Raw genomic sequence first — 19,044 nt, 5'->3', positions numbered from 1 at the left:
CCCCGTCATGCCCTGGGTGCTGGGGCCCCCTTGGGCCCTGGGGTTGATCCCTCAGGGCTGTGGGAACTCTGCCGTGGCCTTTGCCTTCAGCTTGGCCTTTTGCTCATCCCTTCTTGCCTTCAGCTGCTGTGCCTTTGTGCCCAAGTGCTGCAGGGCTTCTTCTGCCACTCCTGCAGCCCCGGTCACTGCCTGTGGGTGCTCATCCTCTGAGAGCTGCTGAGCTTCCTGCAAAACCTTTCCTTTCTGCAGGGACCCAAACCAAATCCTGAACAGCAAATCCTGATCCTTCATGTGCACTCTGCATTTCCCAGCTGTTCCTTTGTGTTCCCCCTTGTGCTCAGGGTCCCTGCCCAGCCCGTGTGGCAGAGCCGGTGCCTGTCCTGCCGCAGTGTCCAAAGGCGGCCCCCCCGGCGGGCAGGGCCGGCAGCTCCCCGGGGCCGGGCAGCGGCCGGGGCGTCCCGCAGCCTCCTGGGGGCCGGGGGCCACTGCCGGCCCTGCCCGGGGCTGGTGGGGTCAGGCAGCGCCCGGCGCTGAGCCCCGGCTGCCCCACAGCCCCGGCCCGGCCCCGCAGCTCCCCACAGGCCCCAGCCCGTGCTCCCGGTGCCGCACCTCTGCGCCCGGTGCTGCCGCTGCCACCGCAGAGAAACCCCTGGCATCCTGACCTCCTGCTTTTCCTGTCTTGGGCAACTGGGAATTGAAAGTATCAGCTGGGAAATTCTGAGGAAAAAACAAAAAACGGTGCTCGAAAACAAGCCAATCCTGAGTATTTTTCTGTTCCTCCTCTTTGCCATCATCCTTTTTCTTACCACACAGATTCCTCCTGCTGCTTCTTGCCTGAACCATATTGCTGCACACTCCTCTTCACCCGATCCCTTCCCAGCACATGAACACCATACATCACCTGTTGTCCAAATCCCTTCTCCACTTCCCTCATTGCCCCACTGGGTGTCCATGTCCTTAATTACCTCTGGGGGAATTTGCAAACTACCTCAACATTCTCCCAAGGGACCCTTCAGAGACATTTTGGGATCATCATCCCTTTGGCCAGGACCCCTCCCTGGCTTTCCCTTTTCTCCCCTCCATGGGTGCCCTGCCATGTTCACTCCCCGAGGATCCCAGGGCACTCACTGATGAGATTTTCAGTGCTCTCTCCCTGCTGACTCTTCACAGACCCCCCGATGTGTCACTCGTCTGTCTCCTGGTCACTCCCGGGTCCCCAATCAATCCCCGGTGCCGCCGCCAGCCAAGGGAGCCGATCACCCAAAGTGGGTGAGGCACCTTCAGCTGCACTCCCTGCCCTCCACCCTGGAGGATGGAAGGAATTCGGGATGAGCCCCAGGGTGTGTGGAAAAATTGACATCAGCAGAGGATTCTGTCCACAGAGCAGACAGAGGAATCCTGTAAAAGTAATTTCTTTCCTAATAAAAGGGAGAGGCCATTGGACATTCCCCATGGGATCTCTCCAATTGTTGGAAGACACAGTCTCCTTTTCATCCTAATTTTCCCAGCTGCATCTCCCTTTCCCTTTCTGTGTTGGCTGAAATACTTGAGAGCTACAGACTTGTCAATCCACCTACTGCTTACCCCTTTCATATGCACCCCACTTTTGTATAGCAGATGATATTCATGGCTCTGTTAAGGCTTTGTTGTTCTTCTCCAAGTTAATGAATTTAGCAAGACCTTGGCTGAGCAGCAGTCTGTGTCATCAAATAACATTTTCGGAAACCAATGGATTCTCCTGTCACACCCTTATGTACAGGTCCCTGGCCCTATCTCCGAGCAGATTCAGAGCATCTGTTTGTAAAGACACTTTCCTGTGGTTCCTTCCATGGGGTCCCCCGTTTGTGGGACATCCCCCCTGGAGCAGGGTGTCCCCTCTGTGCTGCAGCCCCAGGGCTCGGGCAGAGCTCAGCCAATCAGAGCCCGCGGCGCTGATGACTCACCAGTTGCCAGGCAGACTCGCAGCTCCCCGCGTTCCCCACCTGGACCCACCTGCGCCCCCCCTCGGCCCCATGGCCCCGCGAGGGGAATTTGGGGAGGTGGGAGTGGGGCAGCGCCAAGGCCGGGCCCCCCCGCGCTGTCCTGGCGGGAGCGGCTGCAGTGGGGACCGAGTGCGGGTGGGAGCGGCCGAGAGCCCAGCGCTGCCCCAGCCCGACCTGCCCCAGCTCCATCCCTGCCCCTGCGCTGGGATGCTGTGGGTGTGGGGGGAAGAGGGAGCCGGCAGTGGGTGCTGGGCCTGGGGGCAGGAGGAGAAGGGAAGGAGAAGGAGGCTTGAGAAACAGAATGGTCAAAAGATGCAGGTGGCAGGAGAGGGTGGGATTGTGCAGGAGAAGGAGGAATAGCAGGAGGAAGAGGAGTGTGAGGAAGAGGAGAGACACAGGAGGAGGAGGAGGAGCAGAAAGAGGAAGCAGCAGAAGGTTCCACCCCTCCCTGTGTCTGCAGCCTCCCCCCAGCCCAGGAGTGCTGCTCCCTCCACATGCAGCAGGTGACTGTGGAGGGGGATCCACAATTTTCACGGGGTGAATCTTGGTGTTTCTGAGCTTTCTTGGGCTAAATGTTGATGCTTTGGTTTTATGTGGCAGCTGAATATTTATATCCTGGAGGAGGTTTTTCCCAAGTTGTGATGTTTAGGGAGTTTTTGATTTGTGTCTTGGAAGTTTGCGGTATTTTTGGGCTGAATCTTGGTGTTTTGGAGGTTCTTACAGACACAAGATTCCCAATGACTTCCTGAGATGAACTTGGGCAAGGTGGAACCTCCAGTCCAAGGTGCTCCCCTCTTGTTTTTTTCCCCAAACCAGGATTTATCATTTCCAGGGCGTGGCTGGATGGAGGAGGAGGAAAAGCCCCGGAGATGCTGCAGGAGGAGGAGCTGCAAACCCAGCCCAGGGAGCTGCGGGGAGGAAAGAGCCCCCTGAGCCAGGAAGGCGGGCGGAGATCCAGGCAGAGCTCGGAGCTGGTGGAGAAGCCTCATGGCAGGGAGAAGTCCCACAAGTGCTTGGAATGTGGGAAGGGTTTCAGCTGGAGATCCAGCCTGATCTATCACCAGAGGATCCACACTGGGGAGAGGCCCTACGAGTGTGGGAAGTGTGGGAAGGGCTTCAAAGACATGTCTGGCCTGATCCAGCACCAGGTGATCCACACTGGGGAACGGCCCTATGAGTGCTTGGAATGTGGGAAGAGCTTTGGGCGGAGCTCAGACCTGAGAAGACACCAGTGCATCCACACTGGGGAGAGGCCCTACGAGTGTCCCCAGTGTGGGAAGAGGTTTCAGGCCAGCTCCAATCTCCTCAGACATGAGCGGATTCACACAGAGGAGAGGCCCTTCCACTGCCCCGACTGCGGGAAGGGCTTTAAGCGAAACTCCCACCTCATCAGGCACCAGCGCATCCACACCGGGGAGAGGCCCTACGAGTGTGGGAAGTGTGGGAAGAGCTTCTCCAGGAGCTCTCAACTGACCCAGCACCAACGGAGGCACCACTAAGGGAAGCCCTGTGAGTGCCCCGAGTGAGGGAAGAGCTTGGAGTGAGGGAAGAGAGTGAGGGAAGAGCTTGGTGCGCTGCTGCAGCTCCATCCCCCATGGGAGGATCCGGGCTGGATGATCCCCAGTGACCCCCGTTGGGCAGAGCCCTGGTGCCCCGGTATGGGGAATAAAACAGAGAGTAAAGCAATGGAGCTGATAAAGGGGCCCGATATCTGAGGCCTGACTGAGCAGAAACTGTGGGAGACACAGACACAGTTTAAATCTCCCAGGGCAAGAAGTGACCAGAAAAAATGGTGTGAGTCTTTGTGATAACAGAAATGTTCCCACGTTACTGGATGTCACGAAGAATATGTAACCAATGGGAAATTGTTACCAAAAACAGAGCCCTCTATAAGCACCATACAAGTAAATCCCTGTATAAACACCTGGTACACTCAATAAAATTGGCTTTGGTCTAAACTGGGATGTCCCCGTCTCTCCATGGTGGATAACCCTGTTGTGGGTGATCCCCGTTGGGTGGGGGAAGGTGCTGGAGGGATTTCTTTCCCTTCTCCTGGTGCTGCCGTGGTTTGGTTGGTAATAAATTCCCTCCCTGTGCCCAGGCTGGGTCTTGTCCCCGTGCCGGTGCTCGGGGCGGGATCTCTCCCGTTCCTTCTCTGCACTGCCGGGCCTCTCCTCAGCCAATGAGAGAACGCGGTGGAGAAGAGTCAGCCAATCAGCGAGAGCGGGGCTGATGACTCACCAGTTGCCGGGCAGACCCGCAGCAGGCAGTGTTCCCCACCTGGACCCGCCCTCCCTGCCCAGGGCCGGCCCCGCCGTGGGGTCCCCCCAAGTCCCTCCCCAGTGCCCCCAGGAACTGGGCTGGGTTTAACTGGGAAGCTTTACTGGGAACACTGGGAGCAGGGGGCAGGGGCAGAGTGACAGCAGGGCTGGGGGACACTCGACCCCCCCAAAATCAGCATCATGATGGAGCGGGGATCCCGGCCGGGTCCGGGGCCACGGGGAGGGGCTCTCACTGCCAGTGGCTCAGGAGCTCTGTGGGCAGAGTAAAGGGGGTGACACCGGGCTGGGGTCCCCGGGGGGACCATTCACATTCTGGGGGAGGTGGGATACGACTCACGGGACCCCCCTTTCTTGTGCAGGTAGAACCAGATCCCCAGTGCCAGGAAGATGAAGCCCAACTCGGAGTCTCCAGTTCCTGCCAGCATCTTGCTGTGGCAGCATCCAGCAGCATCTCTGGGGTCTCCGCAGGGGTCAGGACCCCCCAGAAACTCTCACAGGCACCCAGGCCCCTCCAAGCACCCTCCTGGTTGCTTCCAACCTACTCAGGATCCCTGAAACCTCCCTCTTGATCCCTTCCTCACCTTCCCAGGACCCACCAAAGCCCCTCCTGTCCCTCTCAGTATCCCACAGCCTCCTTCCAGTTGTCCCCCACGGCTCCAGGACCCCCAAACTCTCTCTCATTCCCTTCCCAGCCCCACCAGGGTTCATCCAGACCCCTCCCAGTCTCTTCCCAGCACAACCAACCTTGTCCCAATCTCTGCTCTTCCATCCCCAATCTCCATCCAGCTCTTCCAGGCTCACTCACATCCCTCCCAGTCACACCCAGCACACCCAAACTCCCTCCCAGTGTCCACCAGGACCCCCAGAACCCCATCCCACCCTCCCCAGTATCCTTCAAACCCCTTCTTAGCCTTTCCAAATCCACAACCTCCTCTCCCAGTTGAAACCAGGCTCTCCAACTCCCTCCCAGTTGAAACCAGCACATCCCAGTGGCTGTCACAGTGCCCCCAATTCCTCCCCTGTATCCCAGTGCTGGCTCAGGGGGTGCTCCAGGCTGACGTGCTCCACCTGGCAGGTGGAGGTGAGCCCGGCCCGGGTTGGGGTTTCAAGCAGCACCAGGAGCTGGTGGGTCCAGTCCCCGTTGGGGACCATGTCGGTGGCCACCACAGAGAGCTCCTGCTGGCCCTGGAACCACCTCAGCTGGGTGTGGGCCGGGTAGAAATCCACCAAGGAGCAGAGCAGGTGGCCGGGGCTGGGCTGGGAGCTCGAGGGCAGAAGAGAGATCGACAAGGTGGGGGTGACTGGGAGAGAGCGGGAACACACTGGGATCAGCTGGGAGAAACGTGGAGAGAGAGGGGAGGGGTGGTGTGGCCTTGGGGCAGACTGGGAATGGACTGAGAGGGACTTGGAATGAACTGGGAAAGACTGGGATGATACTCAGAGAGAGGGGAGGGGATGGGGGACACTGGCAGAGGGTGGAGATCTCGGAGTGAACTGGGGAGGAATTGGGAATGGGCTGGGAAGGAGTGGGAGGGACTGGGGCGGCACTGGGAGGAACTGGGAATGGGCTGGGAAGGAGTGGGAGGGACTGGGGCGGCACTGGGAGGAACTGGGAATGGGCTGGGAAGGAGTGGGAGGGACTGGGGCGGCACTGGGAGGAACTGGGAATGAAGCGCGCGGCACTGGGAGGCCGAGTCCAGCGCGGGGCACGCGGCGCTGCGGGTCTGCCTGGCAACTGATGAGTCATCAGAGACTCGCGCTCTGATTGGCTGAGGGGCGGCAGCGCCACGCCAGGCTGAGATGGACAGCCGGGAGGCACTGGGAGAGACTGGGATGGACTGGGAGAGCCACGGGGGTCAGTGGCAGGGACAGAAGGTCTCGGGGATGGGCACAAGGAGGGCTGAGGGCTCTGGGGCGATTCCCAGGGAGGTTTTGAGGGGCCTCAGGGTCATTGCCAGAGCAGGGCTCGAGGGGACACGCTGTGCCCCACGCTCACCTCGGCGCTCCGTGAGGAACGGCCTGAGATACTCGTGGTTGCACCGGCAGAGCCAGCCCACCGCAGTCCTTCTTTGCTCCATAACGTGTGGGTCGCTGTTGCAGTACCTGGCTGCTGTCCCTGGAGTATCTGTCCCGTGGTATCTGTGGATACCATGCAAAGGCCTTTTCTGCTTCTTTACCCTGCACTCTCCTTGTAGCAGTTCAGGCTGGAACAAATGGCTCCCAGAACAGGGACCTTGGGCAGTTGTCCAGTCCCGGAGAGCATCTCCTGAAGGTCATCGGATCTGGGATCTTTGGGAATTCAAGCGTCGTTTGGGACCAGCTCCAGGAGGAGCTTCTTCCTTCGCTTTGTGAGGACTGTTTCTCCTGGCCTGTCGGCACCCCTTTGGAATTCTGAGGGAAGGCTGCCGCTTTGGAAGGGAAGCTTTCAGAATCCAAAGGACCGGCAGGAGCCCACCAGCCCCCTCGAGGTTTCGCTTTTCCTTTGTGTCCCTCGCATTGGTGAGTACTTGCAGCGTGGGCTGCCAGGTGCCCGGGGGAGAGCACTACACATGAACACATTTATCTTAAGTTAATCCTTTTGCCTCGTGGGGGGGAATTTTGGGTTGTTTGGGGAACATGGACAATCATTTATCCCCAGCTCAACGAGAGATTTATATTCAGATTAAAGCAACCTTAGTACTAGGGAATGTTTCATTTAAAAAGAGGGATCTTAAAACTTTTGTTCAGTTTTTGTTTGAGCACTTTCCTGAGGCTTCCCAGGAAGATGTTTTGTCACTTTCATTCTGGGGGAAAGTTGGGTGATGCATTTATGATATACAAGTGGGTGGAAATTATAAAGTGGGCAAGTTTAATCCTATTTTCAATTTGATTTTTAAATTAGTAAAGCCTAAGTGAGAAAGTTGGGTCCCTGGTTCTTGTTCCCCGTGTTACTCCCTCCCTGATCCTAACCCTGCTTCCCCTATGGGTGGGATGGGAGCCAGACCCTGCCCACGGGCACAGGGCTGTCACCTACTCCCTGCTGCCTCCTGCCCCACTCAGTCCCTCTCTCAGGCTGGCCCTGGCCACTCCAGCCCGAGCCTTCCCCGCTCCCTTGTCCCCGACTGCCCTGTCCCCAGTTTGGTCCCCAGCTCCAGGAATGTCAGTTGTACAGCCCCGCCTCGGGTCCCTCCCCTGCGCTCGCAGCTGCGTCGATGGTGTCACCGTCCGGACCAGCCCCTTCTGTCCCCTGCCCACATCCCCGAGTGGGCCCTTGAGGGTGGTTCCCTCCTTCTCCAGCCCATCCCGGTTCCCACGCCGCGGAACCGAACGCGGGCCTGGCTGGAAGCCCGCCATGCTGGCCTGCAGGCCCCGAGTCACCGGGCCCCACCGCTCCGCCGGAGGCTGCGCGCTCCAGCCCGCCCCGACCCACCTTCCGAAGAGGATGAGGACGGCGGCACCCCGGCAGTAACAACAGGCCGGGAGGAGGCTGGACACGGATCAGGGAGGAGCCCTGCGGGATGGGGACCTGGACTTGGTGAGAGATCTCGATTGCCTTGCGGCGCCTGTCATCATTAAACGGGGAAAGGAGCCGCGATGGGAGTGGATTCCTCACACTGAGGTGAAGGAGTTGAGAAAAGCGGCCAGAGACTATGGCTGCAATTCTCCATATTTTAAAAATGTATTGGACTAAACTTTCACAGGACATACCTTAATTCCCCATGCCTTCCATTACATTACCACTGCACTATTGCAGTGGAAAAAACTTTTAAAGCCAATCCTATCCAAGTATGACTTGAGTGAAGTTTTAGGCGAAGGCCAGAAGGCCCTGAGGCTTTGGCAGGAGAGGGGGAATTTAGCAGACCAGAGGATCAGGTCATGCTGCCCAACAATGTCTTAGATGACATCAAATCTGCTGCAAAGACTGCTCCTTTAAAAATCCCTGATGGAACCACCCTTGTCCAAAACTTTTCTTCAATCCATCAGGGGGTTGAAGAGACATTTGTTAAGTTTGTTGACCACCTCCCAGAGGCCATTGTTCGCCAAATTGATAATGTAGAGGCCAGGGATGAACTCCTGGGAAAAATGGCAATGTCTAACGCCAACCCAGAAACCAAAAAGATTCTCGGAGCTCTTCCCCAAAATCCAGAGCCACTCATCCCACAGATGGTCGACACCTGCACTAAGGCCTCTTCTTCAGAAACTGCTTTAGCCCTGGCCATGAGCAAAGGGGTGGGGGAGGCAGTGGTGCCCATTAACAACGTGAGGTGCTTGAACTGTGGCCAGTTCGGCCATTTCCAAGCCAACTGCCCTCACTGGCCTCCTGTGCACTTTAACTCACCTCGCTGCCCTCTCCAGAACACCTAGAAATGATCAGCCCTCGCAGCGTCCGGGAAACGGGCGGGGAGCGCGGCGCGGTCCCGCACGGAGACAACGAGCGGCAGCCGCGGCCCCGGGGCCGAGGGCGGGCGGGCGAGGCCGGCGGGCGGGCAGCCCCGCCGGGGGCGGCTCAGAACCGCAGTCCTGGGGCGAAACTGCCGCCCCCGCCCCGCTGCTGCTCCGGAGCTCCTGCGCCCGCAGCGTCCGCGGGCACCGGCCGGGACAGAGCCCGGGAAGGAGAAGGGGCCGAGCCTCGGCGCGGCCGCCAGCGCCGGGAGCGGGACGAGCCCCGCACGGCAGCGCCCCAGCACCGGCGCCACGTCCAGCATCACCAACACACACGCAAACCCGCTGGCCAAGGTAAAAAAGTCCTTGCCATGAACGTTCTGGGGACAGGAAATGGTTCAATGTCAAAAACAGATACCGTTTCATAACCCAGAATGATAACAAACAAGATGTGTTTGTTCAACAGACTGCTATAAAAAAGAATAACCCCAGGAAATAACTCCACAGTCTAGGAGATGTAGAAATTGTGGAATTTAATATAATACAAGGAAGAAAAGGCCCCCAAGCAGCCGATGTGACAGGACCTTGGTGGAGTTCCAGTGCAAGGTAGCAAACATGCACCAAACTGCAAACCTGCAAAATATTACCCATGTCATGGAAGTCCTCCACACTCCTATTGAGGAAATAAAACCCAAAACCAACAACCAAATCCCAGCAACAGCCCAAAAGCTGAAAGAGCACAGAAGACCAATAAGCCATCCTCCATCCAAGACTCCAACTCCATATCAAAACAACTTTCCAGTCCGATAAATCTCACTTCTTCTAATACCCTTCCCCAATTCCTGTGGCCTCCCTGCCCCCCTCCCACTTTCCCTGTTTCCTTTCCCTTGTCCTATTACCCCTTTTTTATGTTCCCACAAATTCCTACCTCCTTTTCCCCCTTTCCATGGCCTCCCTACACTAGTCCCTTTCCCCAGAGTTCCTTCATAATACCCGAGGGAGTGTAATTGGGGGGAAAGAAAGGAAGATTTTCCTAAAGTAACTATCTTTTTCTTAAAAGGTAATGATTTCTATTTAGAGTTTCCAACAGGCACACCATCACCTACATTACCTCGTACAGAGTCTGTCACAGCCAGCAGCACTGCCACAGGGGCCAGAGAACCAGTCCCTACTGAAGGCTCCTGATTCCATCTCCTGATAAACTGGACTAAGAAAACCCCACATCCCTCCTGCCAGCTCTAAGAAAATCTATTTGGACATTAGAGATTCAGAATTGTTTGCATTTTGAAAATTGTATGAGTGCTTTTGATTGTTTTTGTCATTTTGTGTTGATTCAGTTGATCCTCCAGAGAAGCTTTCTTAATAATATAAAAAGGGGAATTGTGGGGACCCTGGGGGGCATTTCCCTGGTTTGGGGAGACGCAGGAGGCTTCCCTCAAGGGGCTGTTGGACTCCGTTTGCTCCTTTCCCTGTTCCTGTGTCTGTTCCTGTGTCCCTGGGCCACTCCCTCCCTGTTCCCTGACTGGGCCTCATCTTTGTACTGCCCAGGGACCAGGGTCACCCCCACCCCGACTCCTCAGGACAGGGAGAGCTGAGAGTTGGAGCAGGGGGATGGGCGTGCTGGGGAAAACCCTGAACATCTCACGGCATGGCTGAATCAAACATCTGTGGATACCATGCAAAGGCCTTTTCTGCTTCTTTACCCTGGACTCTCCTTGTAGCAGCTCAGGCTGCAACAACTGGGGATCATCCAGCCCGGATCCTCCCATGGGGATGGAGCTGGAGCAGCGCACGAAGCTCTGCCCCCACTCAGGACACCCGCAGGGCCTCCCTGGTGTGGAAGTGCTGGTGAGTGATGATCTCTGAATTCCACCTGAAGCTCTTCTGACATTCCAAGCACTCATAGGGCCGTTCCCCAGTGTGGATCCTGTGGTGCTTGGTGAGGTCGGAGGTCCCACTGAAGCTCTTCCCACACTCCCCACACTCGTAGGGCCTCTCCCCAGTGTGGATCCTCTGGTGTTCCATCAGGTGGGAGTTCCAGCTGAAACCCTTCCCACATTCCAAGCACTTGTGGGACTTCTCCCTGCCATGAGGCTTCTCCACCAGCTCCGAGCTCCGCCTGGATCTCCGCCCGCCTTCCTGGCTCAGGGGGCTCTTTCCTCCCCGCAGCTCCCTGGGCTGGGTTTGCAGCTCCTCCTCCTGCAGCATCTCCGGGGCTTTTCCTCCTCCTCCATCCAGCCACACCCAGGGAATGACAAATCCTGGTTTGGGGGAAAAACAAGAGGCGAGCACCTTGGACTGGAGGCTCCTCCTGCCCAAGTCCATCCCTAGAACTCAGCAGGACTCTTGTGTCCATGAAAATCTCCACAGTCTCAAGGTTCAGCCCAAAACAACTCTCCCAGGAGTTCCCTATCTCTGATCTCTCCACTTTTGGGGTTCCAGAGGTTTCCTTTCCTTGGGATGATGGGGGTCCAATGGCTCCAGGGGTTCCCCCTTCTCAGGTGTCCTGCTTAGGGATGATCCAGGGGCTGTTGGGGCTCCATGGGGTCCCTTCTCCCCTGATGCTCTACTCTGAGATCCCAGGTGTCCCAGGGGTTCCTCCTCTCCAGGCTCCCCCCCTTTCCAGCCAGCCGGGGGTCCCCCAGCTCCAGGATCGCCCCTCTCTGCTCTCCCCACTCCGGGGGTCCCAGGGGTTCCCCTCCTCTGCTCCCCCGGGGGTCCCCAGGACCAATGTCCTCCCCCTGGTGACACTGGGCAATGGCCACGTGGACTCCCAAAGATCCCCCAAGGGGCTCAGCTTTGGGGTCCTGCAAGATCCAAACCTACACACACACAGAGAAAAAAACCTCCCAGGGTATATTTGGGCCTCCCAGACGACATCTGGGGCTCAATTCCACAATCTGCAAGCTCCCAACACACCCCAATAAAAAACCCTCTCAGAGACTCCCCGATATATTTGGGACAAGCTCCCCCTCCCCTCTCACCTGCAGGATGAGCTGGGGGCGATGGTCCCGGGGCCAAGGGTGCTGCGGCCTCAGGGGGCACTGGAACCTCCTGTTTCTCCTCCTTTTCCTGCTCCTCATCCTCATCTTCCTCCTCCTCCTTCCTAATCCCACCTCCTGCCCAGTTCCTGCCTTCTGTATATTTCGAGTGCAGCACCTTGCTTGTTTTTAGAGCGAGAACAAAGATCCCAGCGGGAACACGGCTTGCTGGCTTCAGTCAGAAGTAGCAGTGACTAAAGGTCCTGTTTCCTCTGCTGTGCTCCCGTCCTTGTTCCTCCTCAGTGTTCAGGCTGGGCTATGGGGTGTCCCTGTTTGCTGCATTTTCAGAGCTCCTCCTGGAGCCTTTGGGCAATAGGCTGTGCCCTGGGAGGGTTCTTTGTGCTCCTTTGTGACCCAGGAGAACCTTCCGGGCGGTTTCTGCGTGAGCTGCTGCTGTGATGTCACAGGAGCACTGCCACGTCCCCGAGGTGCTCCCGTGGCTGTGGGACACGGAGGCCTCAGTGTCCCCAGTGGCTCTGGGCACTGCTCCTTGCCGGAGGATCCTCCTGCCCGAGGCATTCTCAGCACCAGCCCAGCCCTGACGGGTGTCCTTGTGTGCTTGCAGGGCTGCAGTCTGCAGACGTGTGCAGCGCAGCCAGAATGATCCAGCACGTGGCTGCTGCAGTTTGCACGCTGTACTCTGTGGCTTATTCGGGATATTTTTTAACCCACTTGGCACGTAAGTCGAGGTTTTCTCTCGGTGCTGTGGCTTTGGGCTTGCTGTGTGCTTTCTGTTCTTCCTCTGGACCCGAGCTGACTTTGTAACCAAATGGCCATGAAGGCACCATTGCTTTGGGAGAGCTCCTGCCAGCAGCTGCAGCTGAAAAAGGGGGTGTCTGCAGCCAGCGGGGCGTGCACAGCATTTGCAATGAGCCCTGGGGGGTTCTGTTCCCTCCAGCGGGGAGTCTGTGGCAGCAGAGCCGGGAACTCCCTGTCCAGCCAAGAACTGACACAGCCCAGCATTTTGTGCTGTTCTCTTGCTGTGGGAAGGGACTGTGGCTCCTGGAGGGACGCTGGGAAAGCAAAATGCTCTCTCGGGGTTGCCTTGCACTATGGCATTTCCCACGACAGGCAGTTTTTTCCTGACAGCATCTGGTTCATGTTCCCTCTCCTGTTGCAGGGCACCTCATGTGTGGATTCCGAGCAGCTCCTCCTCTGGTGAGTGGGAAAGGAACCTTTGGTGTTTGGAATTGTGCAGCAAGCTGTGAGCTCGGCGTGTGGCAGCTGAGTGCCAGCTTAGGAGGCTGAAGGAAAGTTCCTGTCAGAGTCTTTGCAGCAGCAGCAGCAGCAGCAAAGGGATCCCCAGCAGATTTCTCCTTTTCTGCTGCTGAGCTTTTGAAGAGCTGCAGGTCTGGTTTTGCAGGCAGAGGATTGCTTGCTAGCTTTAGCCACAGTGGAATATCGTTTTCCCAACAATAAGTGGCAACGTCGACTTTAGCCCATTGTTAGTTTGAAGGACTCCAAACCCAATTTCTGCTTTGTGCAGCTGGATGTGCAGCTGAAGGTAAATAAGGTGATCACTGAGACAGAACTTCCCGTCCCTCACGCTGCCGTCTGTCCACAGGGCACAAAAGCAGCACCAGCCCCTCCTCTGGCTCCCTCTGCTCCCAAAGAGGAGGCCAAAGAGGAGGAAGACAGCAGTGAGCTCCCCGCTGTTCTGGAGGACGCTGGTGAACTTCCCTCGGTGCCAGGAGATGACAGTGAACTTCCCGCTGCTCTGGGAGACAAGGGCGAACATCCCGCGCTGTGGGAATACAGCGGCGAGGCTCCCGCGGCGTGGGACAAGGACAGTGGACATCTCCCGGCGTGGGACGAGGGCAGTGGATGTCCCCTGGTGCAGGACGAGGATGGCCAAGCCCCCATGGTGTGGGATGAGGACAGAGGACATCCTGTGCCTTGGGAAGAGGAGGGTGAACTTCTCCCAGCATGGGAAGAGGACAGTGAACATCCCCTGGCTTGGAAAGATGATGGCGAACCTGCAGCATTTTGGGAAGAGGACCCAGAACCTCCCTGTGCTTGGGAAGAGGACACTGAACCTCCCTGTGCTTGGGAAGAGGACACAGAACCTCCCTCCGCTGTGGGATCCTGGGCTGAAGGTTCTGACAGCAGCACAGCCCTGCAGCCAGAGGGGAGAGGGGAGTGGTGCCTGGTGCAGCTGAGTACGTCTGCTCTGTTCCTGTGTTCAGAGCAGGGGCTGTGTGTGTGTCTCGGCATCAGCTGCAGCCAGCGTTGCTCTGCAGCTGAATGTCACAGGGGCATTTATTGTCCTTCCCCAGCTGAGACCAAGGGGCTCACGGCCCCAGGGAGTGGGGCTGCATTCTGGCTCTGCTCTGGTGGGGTCTCGCTCTGGGAGGGAGCCTCTTCCACGTGGTTTCTTTCAGGGAACATCGTGAGCGTGGCGGAGCCAGCCGAGAAATACCTGGAAGTGGAGCAGATTGGCCAAGGGTAAGTGCACGGCAGCTACTTCTGCACAAGCAGCCCAGGGGCTGTGCTGGTGCAGGATCAAGGGAGAAGTCAGGAGAGCTGCAAACACCTTCAGACACTGGGGTGCCATCCTGCTGTCTCTCAGTCCTGATCAGAACTGAGAACTGTGGTCAGAAGGAGCCGTCACAGGCCCCTGAGGCTGGCAGTGTCCTGCCTGCAGCAAGGAGCAGGACCTGGGAGATCTTCTGTGTCTGGAACTGGATTGCCTAAAAGAGCCACTCACCATCTGGAGACTGTCAGACAACAGCTCTCAAGGGGATTTCTTTCAAATATTTTGCTTCAAAAAATATCCTCCAGTCAGCATTAACAACCTAATGGTTTAGAAACAGGAACCAGAGATGAACTAATGAGTGCTCTATTCTAGCACAACTCGTAGAGCCCATACATTCAGCAACAGAGACAGAGCTGATGCACTCTGGGGGAAAATTCATCACCTGCCTGATGGCAGGGCCCTTGTGGATCCTGCAGGTCTTAGGCAGGAAATGGAAAAGGATGAAATGCATTCTTTTCCAGTTCTTTAGACACCCATTGCTCACAACAGGTTTTGAACTAAAGCAATTAAGTGTGGACATTTGGGATTTGCTCCAGCCCAATTCCTTCGTGTTGGGTCTCAGTTTTCTCTTGCACACCTGGCATGGCAGAGGGCTGGTGGCTGCTGCGCTGTTGTTGCAAGGGTCGATGCACCCAGGTGTTTGTGAGCGCTGCAGGCAGCAGAGATCTCCTGTCTGGGCTGGCTTTCACTCCCAGGGCCTCAAGTGCTGCTTCTTTCTTCTCTGCTGTTTTGTCTCCAGGGCTTTCGGAACCATTTCCAAAGGACTCGACAGGGCCACTTTAGGAGAGGTCAGTGCCAACACGCCCAGCACGTCTGGCAGCTCTCCAGGGCTCTCCCCTCTGCTGGGAGCTGTGGCTGCAGCTCTGGGGGCCAGCAGAGCTTTCCTGCACAGGCTGCTCCTCTGAAGGCAGAGCAGTGTCAGCCTGCAGAGCACAGCTGGGACACACTTGGTCCTTCTGGAGTGCCCAAAGGGATGCAAGGAGGGCAGCGGTGTCTGTCAGAGCAGGACGCGCTGGCTTGCTCTTCATATCTAAAAGCTCTTCATATCTCCAGCATCAGGGCTGGAGACTGAGGCCCAATTTATCTTCACCCCAGCCGCAGACAGGAGCACTATTTAGCAGTTTTTCCATCCTGCCTTTCATCTTCAAAGGGTACCTCAAGGCCTAATTAGGGTGAGATCCTGCTTGGGCTCAATTTGGGGATTTAATTCCACTTCAGCTGTCCACAGAGAGAGAAGGAGAGAAATGAGAAGATGGATGTCCAGAGCAAAGCTCTCTCCTAAACCCTGCAGTTGTTTTTGGGTCTGGGGTCAGTGACAGCCTGTGACAGGGATCACCTGAGCAATGGATGTGTGTGTTTGCTTTGTTGTGCAATCCCAAACAAAGCAGCTGCATCTGAAATCATGACCAAATCCCATGGAATTGCTAAAGGGTTCCTGGCTGTTTTGCTCTGTTTTCACAGAACCAGAATTACCTCCTGCTTGCAAAATGTATTTGAATAATAATGAGAGTGTTGAGGCCATTTGAGAAGACTGTAGGTGCAGAGAATGTGGTTAGAGCTGGGAGGCTGACAGCTGAGGGGCCATTTCTGCAGAGCTTGCAAGGCCAAATGTCTCTGGCCATGTGTCCTGTAAGCAGCCCCAGCAAGCAGAGCAATGGGCTGTGGGAGTGGCCCTTGCTGAGCTCTGGTGCCCATCCCAGGGCAGTTTGGCACAGCCCGGCTCCATCGCTCCAAAAAGCCTCGCCCCGTGTTGGCTGTGGCCTCCTGCCACAGACTCCTCCAGTTAAAGGTCTGCAATGTCCCCTCAGGTGGCCATAAAGAAAACGAGTCTCAGAGGGCAGAACGGGGAACGCGCTGTGAATGAGCTCCTGCTCCTGAAGGACAAGAAGAACCCCAACATTGTCAACTCTTTGGACAGGTGAGTGCTCCAGGCCTCATCCCGTGCACGGGCCCTGCCTTAACCTTTCCTGGCACCCGTAGTCTGTAGCCTGTTTTGAAAATGCCTGACCCAGCCGTATCTTCCCAAAACAACAGCCTGGCAGTTCGCTCCCTCCGTGTGCTTTGATTGCTTTGGTTTGGTTTTTCCTTCAAGTTGACCCCGTTTTCTGTGTCTTACAACAAGTGCTGATAAACCACAGCAGAAATTATTTCCCTTGGCTTTCTCTTCCCAGCCCTTTTCCATTGCTGCAGATGCCAGGAAGACCAGGGCCTTGTTTCCAGAAATGCCTCATTTGCCCATTTTTCACTGTTCTTGCCTGTTTCTGAAGGGACTTTCTGAAAGGTTTTCTGATTGCTTTTGTCCCAAGTGCTGCACGGCCTCCTCCCCTGGATAACCCTGGGGGTTGTGTTGCCTTGTTCTGCAGGGAATGGTGGAACTGATGAGCTCAGAAGCTGAACCAGCTGGGGGCCAGTGTTGTGGTTCCACACTGATCTGGGCTGTTGCTAAACTGCATTTTTCACCTGCTTGCCATCTAAGGACTCTCCTTTCTCACAGGTGTCTCTTCCCTTAGACTGTGCAGATTCCAAGGACTCTGCAGCCTCGCAGGAATGTCTCTCCATGGGATTCTGTCCTCATGGACAAGTGACCTGGAAACAAAACTACACTCCAGGCTTTTCCATGGGGGAATTGAGCACTGAACATTCATCTCCATGCCACTGCTTTTCTCTTCCAGCTTCCTTGTTGACGGAGATCTCTGGCTGGTGATGGAATACATGGATGGAGGAACTTTGCAGGACGTTGTCAGACAGACACGCATGGCTGAAGGAGAGATGGCAGCTGTCAGTCGGGAGGTGAGGGATCCTGCCTGTTGCTGCCATGGCTTGGACACGATGGTCCTTCCATACAGGCGTGAGAACAGGAATGGCTCCATGCTCAGGGCTCTGTTTGTTGGTTTCATGAGCTGGAGAAGAAAGAGCCTCTGCAGTGAACGGCCTGCCAGCATTGCTGCACTTCTGCTCTGTTCTTGCTCTTTCCTGCTGTTGTGGCACTCTCTGTCTGTTCTGGATTTGATGTGCTGTTCTCAGCTTTGCCCTGAACCGTTTGCCTGGAGCCTGTCTGCTCTGCACTCCTGGCCTGTCACAGCAAAGCTGCTGCTGGCAGAATTCGGAACTGTCCTTTCTTGTGTGATAGATTCCGGCCATTGGTTTTTGTCCTGGTGTTTCTTGTTCTCTCTCAGTGCCTGCAGGGCCTGGATTTCCTCCATGCAAACCGGGTGATCCACAGAGATCTGAAGAGCTCCAACATCCTCCTGGGCATGGCCGGCTCTGTCAAGCTGGGTGGGTGTTCCTGGCCAGGCACGGCGCTCCCGGGTGCGGCTGTGGGGCTGCTTCCCAGTGCCGGCCAGAGCCCCACAAGTGCTGCTGGGGGCACTGCCCGGCCCCTGCTGCCAGCTGAGAGCGGCTGCCCCTGCAGAGAGCTCCGGAGAGCAGCAGGGTGCCAGGGGTGGCTTTGCTCTGGGTATGGCCCTGCCAGAGGGGCAGGAGTTGGAATCTAAAGCTTCAAGGGAATCAGGAAAAGCCACTGCACGAAAGCTGAGGGTTTCTTTAAGGGTCCAGTTCCACCTTCCCTTGGCTACAGCCCTGAGCACTTTTCCAGCTCACTTCACTACTGCATTCTCAGACTGAGAGTGGGGAGTCTTGGTGCTTGGTTTCCTCATTCCAGCTGCCTTTGACAGTGTTTGTTTCTGTCCTCAGCTGATTTTGGCCTCTGTGCTCAGCTCAGCTCTGAGCAGGACCGGCGCAGCTCCATGGTGGGCACTGCTCACTGGATGGCCCCAGAAGTTGTGACCAGTTCTCCTTATGGCCCCAAGGTGGACATCTGGTCCTTTGGCATTGTGACCATTGAGATGGTGGAAGGAGAACCTCCTTACTTCAAGGAAACGAGGGCCATGGTAAGAGGCAAATTCTCCAGGGGCTGCAGAGCCCTGTGAGCACAGGGTGACCCTGCACTGGGAGCAGCAGCTGGAGGTTTCTGCACCTGGGGAAGGGAATTCCCAGAGCACTCGGGCCTCAACACAGACAAATGTTCTGCAGTCTCCAGCAACAATTTGCTTTGGGATTTATGCTGTTGCAGCTCTTCTGGCTCTGAGGATGACCTGAAAATGTGAATCAAGTGCATCAGCTCTTTCCAATGGCTGTGGCAGCACCAGGGTTTGGGTTTTTTGGTTGGCATAGGAAAATGAGCTGTAAGCAGCATCTCTGCCAGGGAGGAAAGTGCCCCTGGAGCTGGGGCTGAGAACCCGGGGTCGCTGTGAGCACCTGTGGGTGGGAAGGAAGCTGGCAGAGCGCTGAGTTTGCTTTTCCTGCAGGCTCGCGCTCTGATCCGGCACAACGGGACCCCGCAGCTGCAGGAGCCCCGGCGCCTGTCGGCTCTGCTGCGGGACTTCCTCGAGTGCAGCCTGGAGCCGGACGAGGAGCAGCGCTGGTCTGCCCAGGAGCTGCTGCAGGTGAATGCCGAGCGGCTGAGGGGAAGCAGCAGCACCAGGGAGGGGTTTTCTGCTGGGGCCCCTCCGATAGTCTCCAGCCTCGCTGCGTTCCACACGCAAAGCAAGCAGAATCCTCGCCGGGTTTGGCTTGGCAGGGTCCTTTCGAGGGCATCTGCCCCTGGTGCCCCACGAGGAGCAGGGCCATCTTCAGGCAGGTCCGGTGCTCAGAGCCCTGCCTGGCCTGAGCTTGGATGTTCCCAGGGAGGAGGCACCTCCCACATCCCTGGGCACCTTCTGTCAGTGTTTCCCCACTCCTGGCAAAAAGATTCTGCCTTAGATCTAACCTGAGCCTGCTTCCCTCTCCTGAGTTTCTGACCATTTCCCTTTGTCCTGTTGCAACAGAGCCTGTGAGGAAGT

The 19,044-nt window shown here is 56.8% G+C and overlaps 2 protein-coding genes across 2 annotated transcripts in view; one reads left to right on the top strand and one right to left on the bottom strand.

Annotated features, from left to right (window-relative positions):
- Positions 1-4,569: 4,569 nt before the first annotated feature.
- Positions 4,570-7,597, bottom strand: LOC144248837 (class II histocompatibility antigen, B-L beta chain-like). Its single transcript, XM_077790818.1, has 4 exons — positions 7,422-7,597; positions 6,261-6,403; positions 5,265-5,565; positions 4,570-4,693 (listed from the first exon to the last, which is right to left on the bottom strand). The coding sequence occupies exons 1-4, from the start codon at positions 7,595-7,597 to the stop codon at positions 4,570-4,572; spliced, it is 744 nt and encodes a 247-aa protein (XP_077646944.1).
- Positions 7,598-10,341: 2,744 nt separating this feature from the next.
- LOC144248836 (uncharacterized) overlaps positions 10,342-19,044 on the top strand; it is a 115,133-nt gene continuing 106,430 nt past the window's right edge. The window contains exons 1-10 of the mRNA XM_077790817.1: positions 10,342-10,474; positions 10,817-10,901; positions 13,227-13,847; positions 14,025-14,112; positions 14,943-14,991; positions 16,012-16,121; positions 16,876-16,993; positions 17,380-17,479; positions 17,897-18,093; positions 18,511-18,648. Coding sequence (XP_077646943.1) covers positions 10,394-10,474; positions 10,817-10,901; positions 13,227-13,847; positions 14,025-14,112; positions 14,943-14,991; positions 16,012-16,121; positions 16,876-16,993; positions 17,380-17,479; positions 17,897-18,093; positions 18,511-18,648 — 1,587 coding nt within the window. The 5' untranslated portion in view covers positions 10,342-10,393. The remainder of the gene's footprint in view (positions 10,475-10,816; positions 10,902-13,226; positions 13,848-14,024; positions 14,113-14,942; positions 14,992-16,011; positions 16,122-16,875; positions 16,994-17,379; positions 17,480-17,896; positions 18,094-18,510; positions 18,649-19,044) is intronic.

Source organism: Lonchura striata, unplaced genomic scaffold (genome assembly GCF_046129695.1).
Source record: "Lonchura striata isolate bLonStr1 unplaced genomic scaffold, bLonStr1.mat Scaffold_92, whole genome shotgun sequence".
In the NCBI taxonomy this organism is placed as follows: Eukaryota; Metazoa; Chordata; class Aves; order Passeriformes; family Estrildidae; genus Lonchura; species Lonchura striata.
The sequence above is the reverse complement of the archived record's forward strand: the minus strand, read 5'-3'. Positions and strand labels throughout refer to the sequence as shown.